A 17,693-nucleotide genomic window follows, 5' to 3' on the forward strand; every position below is an offset into this window, starting at 1 on the left:
GCATTTAAGTGAAATATGAAGGAAATTCAGCATATCCAGGTCACCTTATCTGGCTTCCCTTAACCTAACATCATGAATCAGGCTAAGTGGTCACATGTAGGTGGCTATCAACTGAATAACTCAATGCAATGTTTCCCAATTTGGCTACAAGCGAGTTAAGATGGAAAAGGCGCTTTTGGCAGCAGAAACATGGATATGTCTACTGGGCTTATATTTATTTTATTGTATTCTTTTAAACAAACAAAGATAAAACTAATTTTAGAAAAATATTTGGCAGTATAACACATAATACAGGCTGAAAGCAGCACAGCTGCTGCAGACAAAGCAGCAGTATGACTTAGAGGGAAAGCGTATTATTAAAAATGTTGTCTAAATGTGTGTAAGCCTTAATCAGTAAGGCTGGAAAAGTGTTTGACTGTGTAAGTTAGCAGTCTTATCACAGCTCTGTCATTAAAGGCAATGGATAATCTGATGTATAATTACAATTTTTATTTTGTTAAATTAATGTTTACACGACTGTAAGATCATTTCAATCTTCCAGCTCGGTAGCATTTAACAGTCTGACACAGAGTAAAGAATAGAAAACAACATTAAAACACAGGCTTAGACTGCTTCCAAATTTAATTTAAGAGCTATGAGGCTTATAGAATAAAACTGTTTTCAAACTGCAGCCAAGAGGAGTATGAGAGGAATAAAAGAAGAAGAAGAATTCATGTTTCATGCTGATGCTCATCAGGGAAAGAACCTCTCACTATCTGCACACAGTGGTCTGAGAGATCTTCCTGGATTGGATCGATATTTTCCAGAGATTTTATTGGTCAGTAGTAGGTGGTTTTGTACCTGCTGACCTCTAATCCTGAACACAACCTGTTCCACAGCAGGTTAGGTCTGCAACAGAGCTTATCATGGCGATCTAACATGGAAAAAAGTGAGCTGCTTTCTGAAAACTGAGGGTTACACCTGAAGCTACCTTCACTAAGCCCCAATTCTTGCCTTGTACTCCAAGGCTTCGGTTTTGTCCCATGTAGGTAAACACTTGTGTGGAGAGCAGAAAAGGGAACACATTTCCCAAATTACAACCTGGGAAACAAATCTAATCTCACCCTGGACACAAATGAAAACCCAAATCTTGTCTGTTGTCTCCAGATAACAGCCTCAGGTAGCCTGTTAGTGGTGTGCTTGAAGCATTTGCTACTGTTTTCAAATGGTATGTGCAGACATTTATCTCATACAGCAATATATGAATCCCACAAAAGTAAAATAAATACCTAAAATTTATTTGTATTAATTTCATGCCAGAATCAAACTCATTATATTCAATATAGTAATGCATGTGAGAACACCAGGAGAAAAAAAAGCAGCAAAACTTCATTTATAGATCAGTTATAATAGTAATAACAGATTGGCTTCACTTCATTTAAACATCTTATTTTGTGAGGATTACCGGGCTTAAACTGGGGAACAATACCACCAGAACAGAATTTAGAGTGGATAGATCTGGGTGCAGACAAACTGACTTTCCACTTCATGTCAACATTTTCTTTTTATTTAACTCGTGCCTATCAAGAATGTGAGCCCGTCTATCCTCTCTCTGTCCACTGTGAAAAGACAGGCCCTGTCATGCGCTCCTGAGGCAGGCTAGGCCAGGACTCTGAACCCACTGGTCTTGGTGATCTTGGTGCCAAAGCTTCAAAGGCACTACAGACCAGGCCATTGTGAGCTGCAGATAGAGAGATTCGCCTACTGAGCTAGCATCGCAGACACGCCTGAATGGTGTGATGGGAAAAAGGACAGGGGAGGAGGAGGAGGGATGTGAGGATGGCAGAGGAAGAGCCACACAGAGGGGGACATTTAAATCACACCGTGTGGTCTGAATAGCAATCGGCTAATGGCTATAGCAGCTTGCAGGTGTAAGGGACCAAGAAAAAGGCGCATAAAGAAAAGAGATTTGGTAGAAAAAACTGGAAAGAGGGGGGTGTTACCAAAAGGAACAAGAAATCCAGAGACACTCTGACCCACTTTGATTCAACCATTGGCAGCGGGTCTCTAACTGATCACATAACTGAGAGGCAGCCCAACCCAGGCACACAGAACACCTTTGAACCTAATGCAGCACTCAATGAAGACATTTACTTCATTTCAGGCCTGCAACGAAAGATTAATGAGTCTGCCAAATTTACAATACATATACGAGACGATATTATTAAGTGTGTTTAGTCAACTTATTTTTCTTCTGTTTAAGGCTCATTTTTGACATGTAAAGAAGCAAAAGAGCCAAAATAGAAACTTCATATGATGTTTAAACAGGTCACAAAACGTTGGACTTTTGATTACGGATGTTTTGTGCTGTGGTATTTTCTGGTATCAGTTAATCTAGGGATCATTTTCCCCATTAATTGGTTAATCCTTTAGCCTGTAAAACATCTGAAAATTTGAAAAACAGCTTATCAGATCATCTCAGAGCTCAAGGAAACGATTTCTACTTATCAAATACTCAAATAAAGGAAAATATGATGGCGTCAGTTGTCTTATTTGCCAAGTTTTGGCTGATAAATAACATAAAACTGAGAAAAATCAGATCATGCATATAGTTAGTGAAGAACAACTGATTATCATTTTGGAAACACGGACGCCATAATTTACTCCCCTACAAACAGACTGGGTTTGATTACTGTTCTCCTGTTTATGGCTCAAAGTAACATTTCATTAAGCGTCTGATCCTTTAAATCTTTGAATACAGCAAAAAATAAATGCCCGATTCCCACGCAGACATTAATCCAACCTCTTTTTTCTGTCTGATCAAACACTTAAAGCCCAAGACATTTAGCTTACTGCCATAATATTTACAAATATCAGACAAAAAAAACCCCTGAACTTTGCACACCTGAGAATCTGGAACAACTAAGTTTTTAAAAACCCAGGTGATTCATTATTAATCAAAATACTTTCTCACAGTTATCTTATAAAAGACCACCTGATGTGCTCTCATCTGACAAAGATCTGTCAAGGTCTCGTGTTTATTAAACATGCGAGGATAAAATGTTTGAAACGTTGTGGCATGCATATCCAATAAAACACACATGCACCGGGTTACTGAAGCTCATCTGCAGCCTGAGCTCAACTCTCAGCTGGATACTCACACGTTTCTATTTGAATGTCCTCTCTGCATTTGTGTCAACAGGGATTTTTATTTAAAAGCTTTACTTCCTCTTAGTCTACCTACAGATCAGCTGATAAGTACCTTTAAATATTAATATCACATGCACATAATTTTAACAGCCTATGAGGCTATAAGCCCAAATTCATTTTGTGATGTTATAGATGAATTTATAATTGGAGACACATTAATCTATTGTTGTTCAGTGGTTTTGAAGTTTGCTATTTTCTTGGTATAGGAAAATGTATTTTATGTGAGGTGACGTTTCCTCTTTTACAATCTGTAAAGAACAATATATTTGAATGTGTGTGTGTTTTGTCCACATGACGGGTATTGAAGCTGTCTAATTCAGTGTGGCCCATACACACCTAGTACATTTAAACCTGGTTTATTAAGTCAGGCTTATTTAACAGCTTATTTCAAATACTCGTCTCTCTCAAAGAAGTTTAAATAAATATTTCTCTTAGTTCACCACAAAAATATTCACCTTCACACTACCCCGGTCCTGTTGTCATGCCTCTTACAATCAAGTTCCTCCACAAAAGTCCCTTTTTACTTCTGCATTGTTAAAAAATTGTGTGAAGCCAATCGAGCAACTATTATGTACCCACACTGGAAGTTTTGACAGCATCAATGGAGGAAATTGGTCCATAGACCTGCATTAACAATAGGGCTGCCACGATTAGTCGACTAGTCACAATTATGTCGACTATTAAAATCGTCGACGACTAATTTAATAGTCGACGCATCGTTTGAAGCTTTGTAAGATCACAAAGGACGCAGGAATGAGTAGTAGGATTTAAGGGTGTAATAACGGACTGAAACAGAAGATGGCAGCACTGCATGTACAAGGATGCCAGCTGCCGTTAAACCCCGAAGAAGAAGAAGCTGTGTCCCAGAATTCATAGCGCAGCTGTCAACAATGGCGGCAGCTAGTTAGTTTTAACTTTACTCTTATTATTCTTTCTGGGTCACAAAATAAACGTTTAACATATTTTCAGGCGAGAATGTAGCTGTGTAAACCTCAAATATCTGCTCAGTTTATCAAGACACCACATATTTTCAAAAGCTCTCCGACGTTTTCGGAGACGTCTGTTACCCACTAGCTCGTTAGCTAGGCGGGGGCAAGGCTAACTAGAGCCGTGAGAACACCGGACTCCCGGCAAATCGTTTTCAAACCCACCACTGTCTTTCGCTACTCAGGTTAAACATGATATATAAGTCACTTAGATAACTTAAAATGTTATTGTTTGGCTTTCTTTAGTATTTTATTTGTTCCTGAGTAAATCGGTTTGGCTAAGATTAAAGTTATAGTTTTTGCACAGCTAAATAAACTTCAAGCAGCCAGCTGATCATCAGAAGTTTGAGACGCTGGATAATATACTCCGGTGTCCTGTTATATTTTAGAAAGCAAGGAGTTTATTAAACTTCACCGAAACAATCTGCAAATTTCATTAAAAATTAATAAACTACCATCTTGTCTTTATTTTTAGTTAGCACAAACACTTCAAGCTGTAAGCTAATGATAGTTATATAAGACCAGATGCTGCTGGTGCAATAAGCTGTACGCTGTACGTCCAATGGATGATGATCTGATTAGTCGACTAATCGCAAAAATAATCGGTGACTAGTCGACTATCAAAATAATCGTTTGTGGCAGCCCTAATTAACAACAACAACAAAAAAACCCCACACAAATCAAAACTTCAAACTTTAAAGTCCAACCAATCATTGATTAATCTGGCAATAAATAAATAATTAAATAAAATCAAGCATTTATGTGCCTCAGCCAATCTGACCGGATTAAAGAATCTGCAGAGGATCCCAGTAAGTTATACTTGTAATACCTGTATTCCATTTAAAATCTTAAAGGCTGGGTAAATTACACATTTTCAGCATTACTAGACAAAAATAGGTCTTCCACTTGCGAGTGAATGTGTATAAAAGCCAAAGGTCAAGATTCACTCATTTGTACGCACATTAATTAAGGGGAGAGCTACAGGTAGGGTTGACTGATTATGGGAAAAATCTAAATCCAAATAATAAAGATTAAATGTAACTTTCTTTTCTTTTCTTTTTTTTTGGGTCAACACAAAAATCGAGCATTAAACATTGTGATCTCAGTACTCACACCTTCTGATTGTCTCCTTGAGGATCACAAATAGGATACAGGAGACAAGGGGGTGAAACTGGCCAACAGCCAGTTAGAATGCGCTTGACTCTGTGCCAAGGACACCAACACAGCTCACACTTAAGTTATACAAAGACTGATATTGTGTAACACTGACCCCAGTACCCTGTAGCCCCGCAGTACTCCCAAAAGGATTGCCTGGGGAACCTCACAGATCCATAAAACGCATGCAAACTGTACAGTCAAACTCCTATGACCCCTCCAGGAGTTCTGCAAAGGCAATGAGCGGGATTCACATATTTCAATTAACTGAACAGCCTTGGCTGCAAGAGTGTTTTTTCCTTCTACAGAGTTTGACATAACTGATGGCCAGTAAAAAAAATAGTTTTTTGGGTCAGTGATGATGTTTCCACTAAATGCAATTATGTGAGACAAACAGCTAGATGAATGCTATTTTTCTGGCTGTCAATGCTGTCATTTAAATCAAAGGAAGCATTTCAGGTAATAAAAATCACGTTCTTATTGTCATGGTCAATGACTCCGGTCATGCAGCATTTCACTTTCATTTGAGACTGTAAAACATATTTAAGAGCATGTGTGAATAAAATTATTCACACACGCCCACACATATTATTTAAAAAAACTTATTAGCCTGTTTATCTATAGGAAAAAGCTGCTATCACAGCTGAAGTGAAGATGTTACTTTCATAGATTAACGAGGATCTGCAGCTTCTCATCTCTGACATACAGCGAGCAGCAAAGATGCAACAGCACAACTACAACAACGAACCCAGTTGGAGTGACAGAAAACACTTTTCTAGAGTCTACAACAGCTGTGGTCACAACCAAAACCTCTGTTAATAAAAAGCCAGTGGGGTTCTTAATAAAACCAACTTTTCAATGGAGTTTAAGGGAAAAGAAAAACAGTCTTTGGTTAGATTGCCACGATCACTTTCATTGGCATTTCCCTTGTAATTTTTCCAGGCTAACAGTGTCCATCCTCTCTGCAAGTCAAAAAAAGGGGCACGGAGTATTCATTTCAAAGCTTGATCAGCTTATTTTACCCAACAGTGTATGAAGTAAAAGAAATTAGCTTCTTAAACAAAAGGCTAGTAAAGTTGACATAAAATACTGACACTGCACTGTCTAGTGGAATGTTAACCAAAGCTCTGTAAGGACGATAAGCTCTTGAGCATGACAGAACAATCAGGAACAGATATATACACACTGCAGAAAAGCATTCATTTTCTCTTCTTCTGCTGATGTTCTTTCCCTTCAGCTACCAGCTGGGCTTATAAAACAGATTAATCCTGTTTCCGTTTGTTTGACTTTTCACAATAAACCTCTTGAGCACCAGACACACATGGGCAAACACACATGTAAGGTTGCTGGTTAGATAACTACAGATGAGTCCCCTCTTTTCACAGAGCTGGTGGACATTCCTCACAGGGCTGCAAGACCTGAACAGAGAGGGGATTTTCAAACATTCGACTGGCGTCTCTAGGAAGCTGCAGGCAAAAACAACAGAGCAAGGAGGAAACGAGCCAGCGGATGGCTGGTGGATGCCGTTCTTCTCTCTGTTGTGGTGTTTTTTTCTGCGGCTGGTTTCCATTCATGAGCTATCTGGCCACATGAGAACTAAAAGCTTTCTTAGGGCCACATCCTCAACCTCACTGTCATATGGTGTGTTTGGTGGGCTGCATCGTAACAAATAAACATATTTTTAGCAACAGAAATGACAAGGCAGCACAGCAGCGATGCTAACGAGCATCAGTAGTGGCGTGAAGAAGACGACAAAGAGATTTACTTACCTGGGCGTAGTCCCGCTCTATAGCTGCCCTCTTTTGGCTGAAAGTCCTAAAGAGAAGAAAAGGGAGTACATTTGTAAAACAGCACAGCACAATTATGGATAAGACAACATACAACAAATCTACTGTTTGCATCCATAAATAAAACCAGGATTGCAAAGACAATATGAGTTGTGTTTACTTGAACTTCAGATTTTCTTGCCAGTCTATACAGATTTCCAGTCAAAATGATCTTTCACTGTCATCTAATAACACACAGACATACATTGCTTTCATAGCATGGTCAGAATGACACTTTGAGGTATATGCCTTCTTCTTGTTGAGTGTATGTACCTGTCCTTGTGGCAAAATGTTCTGGAGAGACCTACTACAGTGGGAATTACCACAAAGTATTATTGGATTTTGGATATACAAAAGAAAGAATCAGCATGGCCAATATGTTGGCTGATATTAGCTATACGCCTATATATTGGTATTATATTGGTATCCTTTCCACTAGTAAGCACTCGGCTTGGCTTGACTCGGTTTCAGTCATTTTCCATTACTACTGAGTACCACCTCAAGGTGGATGGGGTCGTCATAGCAACTAGGGCTGCCACGATTTGTCGACTAGTCACGATTACGTCGACTATCAAAATCGTCGACGACTGATTTAATAGTCGACGTGTCGTTTGAAGCTTTGTAAGATCGCAAAAGACGCAGGAATAATAGCAGGATTTAAGAGTGTAATAACGGACTGAAACAGAAGATGGCAGCACAGCATGTACAAGGATGCCAGCTGCCGTTAAACCCCGAAGAAGAAGAAGCAGCTGTGTCCCAGAATTCATAGCGCGGCCCAGCTTAGTTTCCAACAATGGCGGTAGCTAGTTAGTTTTAATATTACTCTTATTATTCTTTCTGGGTCACAAAATAAACGTTTAACATATTTTCAGGCGAGAATGTAGCTGTGTAAACCTCAAATATCGGCTCAGTTTATCAGGACACCACATATTTTCAAAAGCGCTCCGACGTTTTCGGAGACGTCTGTTACCCACTAGCTCGATAGCTAGCCGGGGGCTAGGTCACTAGCGCCGTGAGAACACCGGACTCCCGGCAAATTGTTTTCAAACCCACCGCCGTCTTTCGCGACTCAGGTTAAATATATATGAGTCACTTAGATAAATTAAAAATGTTGTTGTTTGGCTTTTTTTTTTTTTTTTGTATTTTATTTGTTCCTGAGTAAATCGGTTTGGCTGAGATTAAAGTTATAGTTTTTACACAGCTGAATAAACATCAAGCAGACAGCTGATTATCAGAAGTGTGAGATGCTGGAGAATATACTCCGGTGTCCTGTTATATTTTAGATAGCAAGGAGTTTATTAAACTTCACCGAAACAATCTGCAAATTTCATTAAAATTCAATAAACTATCATCTTGTCTTTATTTTTAGTTAGCACCTTAAAAGCTTAAAGCTGTAAGCTAATGATAGTTATATAAGAGCAGATGCTGCTGGTGCAATAAGCTGTAGTTTTACGTCCAGTGGATGATGATCTGATTAGTCGACTAATCGCATAAATAATCGGTGACTAGTCGACTATCAAAATAATCGTTTGTGGCAGCCCTAATAGCAACGCAGCCAAAAGTCACAACAATGGAGGACGGCAAAGCGATGGTGTACTTGCTGCTCGTTCTAAGCCTTTTTGCCAGATCGGGCACAACAGAACGCATGCCACCGATTGGCTAGTCAGTGGCGTCACACGATGAGTCATGAGAGCGTCCTACTTTTGCAGAACACAGACTCTCTTAATATTGCACCTTAAAATCTAGAAACAATAATGTAAACATCACGTAACTTCTACTGTTGTAAGACACGTTTCTACTAGATATATCAGACAAGTTCACTCGAAAACCAAAAAAAAAAAAAAAAAAGTCCAACTAGACCTGCTAATTTTAGCCACACTAACATTAGCAGACATGCAATATTTGTACACATCTGCAATTGAATGAGTTGACTGATTTCTTTCTTCAGTTTAATCGACCAGTCTCCTGTTCAAGACAAAGTGGCAACACTTGACAATAAAGGTCCAAGAAATCATTAAGAATCTGCTGATGTAAACATATCCCACGTATCCCACACAAACCTATCCCATCTAGCATTTTTCAGGTATTTTATACCCGCATTACTAAAGTTGGGTACAGGAACCTGGTATTAGGGAGGTATTACAGACTAAAGCACTGATAATTTTTGACCTCAGTACTGAAAAATGATTGTGGATATGGTGAACTTTGTCATCCATGTGTGAAAGCAACATTCTTTTGTGATACTACACAAGAAATGGTAACATAATTGCCTGAGAAGTCATTAAACCTATATAAAGACAACAGTGGCAATAACATCAGAAACCACCAGAATCTGAAAACATACTGTGATTAAAAAAAACACTCTTAAAACCAAATGACCACGCTTCCTGATTATTCTTAAGCTTTTATTACTCCCCCCATTCCACGCCATCCCCTTAGCTGCCGCCCTCTTTCTGTGATAATTAACATGGATGTTTCTAATGACACCATCTAGAAGCCCTACATTTGTAGCCTACATATCAGAGGCGCCGCTCTTTTTTTATTGCCATTTCAATTATGGTTTTCTGTGAGATGCTCGTGGAAAACCAGCACTTTTTACTCACAATAACAGGAAGTTAATCACAATTCAACTTAAGTTTATGCAAAGTCTAAGAAAAGAAGAGAGGTCAGTGCCCTGGGAAAAATTCGAGTGAAGCAAAATCATCATTAAGTCGTTAAACATGTCGAGACTTGACTTCCATGCTCCACCCTGCCTCCAAACAATCTGCTGTACTTCCTGGGAGCTTCCCTCTCTTCCTCTTCACTGCATTTCCAAGGCTCCCTTTATCTACTGACCCCCACACTTACTTCCTGCCATTTTCCCAACCAGAGCTTTTGCTGACAGCCAGACGTAATTTCAAGTTTGCTGAATCATTTCTTGTCAGTGATTGAGGAGCGACCCTTAAAAAAATCTGTACCAGCAGAGTTTCACATTGTTCCTGGCTGAGTAAAGTTGCTCACCCTCCCAGAGCGAATGGTTCAGGGTAGTCAGAACATCTGGCAGCTCTCTGTGACCTTGACTTCCAGCTGTTTGGAGGTCCACAGCTCCACCACCAACCACAGACAGGAAGCGGGGAGCCAGTAGGCTGTCAAATCTAAGGCTCATGATACAACCACAACCTTTGGCTTTTAACTTTTAAAATGACTACGCATCTGAACACAGAGCTCTCTGTGTCACTATTTGTTTACTTGGCCCGATCCTCAGTTTTATAGACTAATCCACTTTGACTTTTGGATTTGGTTTCTTTAAAAAAGTGAAAAACAACCTTCAAATAGCCTCAGAAAAACGTGAGAAGAAATAATTGGTTTAATTTCTACTTTAAGGTGTGTAAAACGAAAACATGAGAATGATACTACAGAATAAAATCACATCATATTGTCATTTTGTAGGTAGATAATGTGCCATTATCAAGAGATTAAATAAAAAAGAAAGAGAAGATTAACAAAAACTAGTCTTTGGCTATAAATTGATTTAAATTAGTTGCAGCTTTTGGCAGAGCTAAAATGTGCTTAAATGTGTTCTGAGGGCTCAAAAAAGATGAAAAAAAGGCAAATAAGAAAAGCAACACATTTTGGCCCACCCCTCTGTGCTTCAAGAGACTGTAATTTCTAAAATGTTCATAGTATAAAAAGAAAACTTGCATCCCACAAAAAGGTCATTGTTCAGAATAAATCTGCTGATTCTGAGGAGCTTTGACTGACTTTTTATGGACACTTATTCATTCACATATTTACAACAGCACATGCCTGAATCGGCACTGAGTAATGGCTTACAGTTATGTGTTTTTGCTGTAGCCCGTACATGAAGCCAGAAGTTTGCTAACTTAGCTAAGCACAAAGCTTCACTTTGTCCAAACATAACAACAAACAGTCTAATTTTAATGCTTATAGACACCAGCTTTGACTAACCAATCCTGCGTGCCAGGAACAACTATAAGGAAAAATAAAAAAATACAATGCAAATTTGTGTTTTTAATTTAGTGCTTGAACTTGTGGTGGTAGAAGGAATCTCAGGGCATAAGAGGGACTACCAATACCAGCTGTAGAGCAAGAATGGGAGACCTGCTGGAGAAGCAGCTAAGAAGCTGAGGACCTGAGGAGTGCCATAACAGCAAATGAGCCAGATGTTAAGGAAAAAAGAGATGGGAAAGGTCACAGCAAGCTGTTTAGCCGCGACTAAACTCCCTACAATTTTTTGTTAAGTAAACGTTGAACAAATGAATTGGAGAATCATCCACATGGTGGACAATTAAGATAAACTCCATGAATTGTGATACACATAGCAGGAAAACCTGTGTCCTTGTTTCAAATATCAAGACTCTTCAGTGAGAAAATGATGTGTTTTTTGAGTATATGGTACTATATATCCCCAGACATACTTGAGCAGCCTGGTCAAATAAAGTCTGTGTGTGCAAAACACTCCTATTTCACTATTTCATACAAACTCATTTTATTTCAGTGCAGTGAGTCTTTTAGTTTCCCTCCTTTGTTGTCATTTTCATAGAGAAATATGGAGCAGAGAGCAGAGGAGAAGCTACAACCAAAGCCAAAGATTTTGACCCTTAAATACTGGAATTTAAACACACCCCAAAACTCAGGCAAGGATGTTAGAAGCTCTGTTCCCAGCAGCAGCTCTCTCGTGAATAATGCAATAGCTTCCAATTAGCAAATCATAATAAAATACCTCTTTTTCAACTGAGTGCTGTCACTTGCTGTGATCATGTTTACTGAATTTTTTGTGCTGTTTCTAAGGTTGATGGAAAAGAGCATGAGGTGTTTGGTTAATGCTTGATCTCCAGCTACTAGATTAAAAGATTCATGGCCATGTTCATGGAAATGCTCTAATTACTTTTAGAAGACGAACAGCTTTGCATATGAGGACCAGTCTGAAACTGTTTTACCTCTTCAGAAAAATCATCTTGGCATTTAATAGGTACCCTGTGATGCACCTGTGTTTGCTTACCTCAGGTCTTCGAGCAGGTCACACTCTGTCTGGTGTTTGATCTGTAATCTGCTCATCTGCTCAGCATGAATGTGTTTCAACTCCTGGGTGACCCGGACCTGAACAGGGGAACAGAATAAGGCTCATTAGAAACACCTTAAAGCTGTCTTCTTCTTCTTCTTAACCTCATACAGGTAGACCAAGGAGATTTCATCCTGCACAATCACAACAGGAGCACCTCTAGAGGGTAGATTCAGCTTAACTCATTCACTGCCAGCCATTGGCAGTGAATGAGTTAAACCCATTGACTCATTCACTGCCATTGACGGCTATAGACGTCAATGGCAGTGAATGAGTTAATTATGAGCTGATTCAGCTTAGCTCATAATTGGCATTACTGGAAGTGATAACCATCATTATCAAGCAGTACCTGCAACCAGGTGAGAATTGGTCTCTCTGGGTTTCTAATTGGATGTGAATCAAAAGACCAAGAGTCTCATTACTGACCACAAGGAGTGTTTTGAACTTGTCGTATGAATACATATGAAATGAACTTATTAATATCAACTGATTTAGAGGTTTTGTCTCATTATTTTGGTCAATTTTCCACTTTTTTATTACAACTCAAAAGTGAAAATCTGTTAAAAAAACAAAACAAATCAAAAATCAAATATGATCATTTTATTTTAACATTGTATGATGTTCAAAACAATATGCCCAGCCAAAATACAAGAAAGCAACAACAAGAAACCTGAAGCAAGATCAATGGGTTAGCAACACACCTTTGCTTAAAGTCAGCGTTTTCGGAGAGCTCTTCTTACCTGGCCAGGTCACCATGACAACTGAAAGCATAACCTACTCCGTAAGAGGTTATGTTCAGAGTTTTGGTGTAAAACCTTTTTTTTTATTTTGGGGGTGGGTGTTTAGCTTACAGCATGTTCTCAGTGTGTTATAGATTCTCTGTTGCAGGACTGCATGCAACCTGTTGAGCTGTATCTTACTAACAACACATGGAGGAATGCAGTTCTGTAAAGTTGCAGCATAAAAATGTATCGCACAGTCACTGGAATCTGCATCCATCCACTTGGTTATGCAGAAAATGAATGTTTTCATGCTTGGTTCTAATCTGCTGCAGGTCTATTTTACACAGCTGGACACATTTGTGCAACATTTCTTTCCTGATTCATTACAGCTTTATTTTTTTGTGGCGTATTGTCTTAGATCCCTATCACCAGCTCCTCTGATAATGTTTGACTGATGTAGGTGGAGAAAGTTAAACCACCATTGTGACGCCAATTACTTTCACCCAGGGGTGTCGGTTTTGTCGAACCAGATAATGCATAATAAAGCCTGGCCATGTCGAATCTGATGTGTTTTCCAAGCTTCTAAAACACAGGCAAAAACCAAAATTTTGAAATAACCACTTCATCCTCTCACCATCAGTGCACTTCTGGATATTTAGCTGACATCTTAGGAAAAATATATATCTTCTTAACTCAAAATATAGTGTGTTTCATTCCCATCCCACATAATTCACACGATCCATCACCCCGTTTTCATTTTATAACAAAAACAAATAACTGAAAATATCATAAGTAAGTTTAATAACACGATGCTTAACACATCTTGCAATTTAATTATAAAGAAATGACTTACTGAGAGCTAGTAAAAGGTGGAGAAATTAGTTAACTATTCCAGTCATCAGGCCGAAAAGCAATCAGATATTCTGATGATCTATTTTTGTTTAGTCTGCGAGCAAAGAGAGAATAAAATAAGCAATCTAATGATACAATGTATGCTTTAAGGCATTTCTGATGGATATTTTTGATTTTTTTAATGCTTTATGGACCAAAGTACCACACAAAGGTAGCGTACTGATCAATAAAGAAATCAATGTTGTGTCTTTAGTCTAAGATAATTCTTTAGATAAACTTTTTGCTAACTAAGAGTCCAAGGAACACAAGATAGAAAGCAAAGCCTCATTAGTGTCTTGTTTGTCCAAAAATGTCAAAACAATCTGCTAATAACACAATTACAAGCAGAATTAAATTTGTTTTATTATACATTTTGTGGCTGTGTGAGAATAAATCATTGTTATTAATTAATATCTTCTTACAGATATGATTCAGTATCTTTAGGTTGATCCTTGGGCGCGAAACTATTAAGTACAATAAAAGGGAGAGCAGGCAGTGCCTTTAGTCCTTCATGAGCGAGTACAGAGGCCAGGAACCTCAGCTAAAATAACATAAACTAGATAAAAAGTCGTCAAAGATGCTTTACCTTAATAAACAATTTGCAAAAACATAGAAAAAATCCAAAATAATCAACACTGCTGCCACTGTAAATTATATTTTCAAGCTATCAGTATGTTAAACGGACTGCTTGTGTAACAGTTAAAAAGTTTTTCCCTAGGGCATCAGCAGGAAAAACACAGATTTTTACAATTACATCACCCTTCATGGGGGTCATGCAAAATGTCCAAACACATTAAAAAAATCTTTAAACGCTCCATAAAGCTCCAAATACAAAACAAAAATTAACCAAAACCTAACAGCTTTATATTTACAAAATGTCCTGTGGTTAAAAAAACTGCCCTGCTGTTGAGTCTTGTTATTGAAATATGATCCCACAAGAACATTTTTTCGCATAGAGGCCGACTTTGCAGAGATTTGTTTGCTTTCATGCTTATTTCTGTAATAAAACACTTAGAACTAATCTATACTTTAACACCTACTGAGCTGTTTTAAGCTTTAAATACACCATTTTAAGCCAACGAGTGCTTTTCTTCCGCACACAGACTTTTTGTTAGAGAGAAAAAAATTCCACAAAACTCCGTACTAGTATCTGTCAACTGACTCTCCCGGGGCTACAGGAATATTTGCATCACAGTTCTTAACTTGACTTGTAAGTTTTACAATAAGGTTAGTCCTCCTCTTAAAATCGGCACACATAAAAGCACAACTTGTATCTGCGTTGGATAAAATGAGGACCTTCTTCCAGCTTTTCACCCCCCCAACTCTGCTCCTCTTAACTAGCGGGTGGCAGCGGGACAGGAGGGAGCCAAAGTGGCATTTACTTGAACTTAAGCGTTGCTTAGCTGGATCAGTTTTGAGCCGATGTAAAACAAAATCTCCGTAATATTATTTATTTAAACAAAATAAACTTTTTCTAAGATGTGCGCACTTTTGCGGATGCATTTATTAATTTTAGCTGTCACTTTAGTAGGACTCTTTCTCCGTTCGAGAGGGAACGGGGCACGTTAACGGGGCTATTCTCCCTTAAAAAAGTGGCACATGGGAGTCTTTTAAAATAAGTTTTCCTCTTGTGGTGGTATTTATAGAGGTAATGAAAGCAAAATCGACGTATAAGCAAACAAACAAGGACATATTTGGAGAATAAAAGGGGAGTTTCTTCATTTAAACCGGGCGAAGAGCAACAAAGCATAAATTTCCAACCATTAAATATGCACCAGTCCGTCGAAGTAACGTTAGCTCAGGGGGCTACAACGGCAAAAACTCACCTTTCTCGGCGGAGGCTGCATCCTTGTTCCTTGACATAAAAACTACGAAAGAGAAGGCGAAAGTATGTCTGAAAAAAAAGTCTATCCAAACGCTACGACCAAATGATAACGGAAGAAGAATATTTCAGCAGGCTCAAGCGGCCATGGCGAGTCCAGCAAGTAGTAAGTTGAGTCCCGTTGAAAACACTGTGGCCCCAGGGCGCAGAAAACACTGCAGCGAATCAAACCCTGCGCAATTAAGACACACTTCCCGACAAACTTTCGAAATAAGAGCCCGGTTCTGGGAAACATAGAGGCTACTTCCGTGCAGAATCTCGAAAATAAAAGCACGCTCGGTCAAAGTGTGGTTTTGAACAGATATTCTAAGGTTTTATGTAAGTTATTTTGTAACGAATTAACACATGCCTAACACATAAGGCGCGTTATACATGGGAACATGATATTTTTGTATAGATAGATAGATAGATAGATAGATAGATAGATAGATAGATAGATAGATAGATAGATAGATAGATAGATAGGGGTATCTATCCATTTATCTATCTAGTTATTCGTGCTTGTGCTATAAAAAAATTTCTGCAATAAATAATTCTTAAAAATAATACTACAGTTTGTACTCTAACTATTATTATACTTAATAATAAGATTACAAGCATATAATTATATATTTGTGTAGCAACTAGAGATGGCACGATACCACTTTTTAATGTCCAATACCGATTCCGATATCATAAATTTGGATATCTGCCGATACAGATATAAATCCGATATAGCGTATTTTGTAATCAATAAAACAGTTTTTTATAGATATCTTGCTGCATTTTGTATAAGTTCATACTCAAGTTTTAAAAAACAAGAGACTGAAGCTATTCTGTTATACCTGTATGCAAAAAATACACTCCACCCAAAACATTTTATGGTTTAGCAACACTGATCAATCTTATAAATTTAAACCTACACCATCCTCCCTATTCTGGTATTTTAAAGAGTACTTAGTGGAAATATTAAACAACCTAACTAATAGGGTTGCCGACTCCCAGCAAAAATATTAGGGAACCACCCCCGCCCTTAATCGATGTAATCAACTTTAATTTAATGCAAGTGTAAAACAAATCCACAGAAATCAATTATTTTTCTACAATATTTAAATAGATTCAACATCTTTCTTCAACAGAATTGCAGACTGCACAGATGGTACCTTCCCAAAGGAAAAAGTACTATAGCTTACTAGGGTGTATATTAGACTTATTAGTTACTATATACAATAATGGATTTCTATACATTTAATCAGATGACCACTTTTGTTGTAATATTCAGATAATTATTTATTCAAAGTTTTTGACTGACATAACAAAGAAAAATATTTCTTTGTGCCCCCCTCTCCCTGTTAATGGCCTACCTGGCCCCCAACAAAGCTTTACTAGATCCGCCCCTGCACAGTTACCAGCTGTCAGCTACTTAGAAAAGGATCCTGGTGTTATTTGTCTCTCAGAAACAGTTCATAACTTCCCTTCAACTCATTCATGTCACCTAAAAGGTAAACCTGTTTCTCCATCACCTGCTCAGCTCTGATGATTTAGTAAGGATCTTTCATCTTCATGTTTCCCTCTCACCACATATCCAAACGGATATCATCACCAGCAGCTTTTACAGCTGTGGCTCCAGCAAACCTCAGCTGTTACTAGAAAGTAATATTAAATACATTCTAACAACAGCTTATCACGCTTAAACGTGCTGCTGTTGTTTATCCACTGGTCAAAGTGGGCGATAAACAAACAAGAAAGACGGGACTTGCGGCAGAAAAGCCGATCAGCTTATCATTGATCAGTTTCATGTTTGAAGTAATAACAGGAGAGGAAGGGAGAGAGAATGAGCGAAGTAGATGCAACCTCGCAGCAAAGACAGAATAACTCCAGCTTTGTGTCTAATCGCTTCCTTTTCACCTCAATATGGAACTCTGATGGCCACTCCAGCTGTGGCTCAATATCTCAGTTGTTAAGCTTAACGTGGAAATACTATGCAAACATTCAGGGATG

The 17,693-nt window shown here is 38.3% G+C and overlaps 1 protein-coding gene across 1 annotated transcript in view; it reads right to left on the reverse strand.

Annotated features, from left to right (window-relative positions):
• The window catches only part of LOC146661175 (F-BAR and double SH3 domains protein 2-like), a 46,170-nt gene extending 30,297 nt beyond the window's left edge, over positions 1 to 15,873 (reverse strand). The window contains exons 1-3 of the mRNA XM_085421258.1: positions 15,658 to 15,873; positions 12,159 to 12,256; positions 7,100 to 7,145 (exon numbers count right to left, since the gene is read on the reverse strand). Of these exons, the coding sequence (XP_085277384.1) occupies positions 7,100 to 7,145; positions 12,159 to 12,256; positions 15,658 to 15,678 (165 nt within the window). The 5' untranslated portion in view covers positions 15,679 to 15,873. The remainder of the gene's footprint in view (positions 1 to 7,099; positions 7,146 to 12,158; positions 12,257 to 15,657) is intronic.
• Between the last annotated feature and the right edge of the window lie 1,820 nt (positions 15,874 to 17,693).

Source organism: Rhamphochromis longiceps, linkage group LG10 (assembly GCF_057381845.1).
Source record: "Rhamphochromis longiceps isolate RC_006_pf linkage group LG10, R_longiceps_female_GT1.1, whole genome shotgun sequence".
Lineage (NCBI taxonomy): Eukaryota > Metazoa > Chordata > Actinopteri > Cichliformes > Cichlidae > Rhamphochromis > Rhamphochromis longiceps.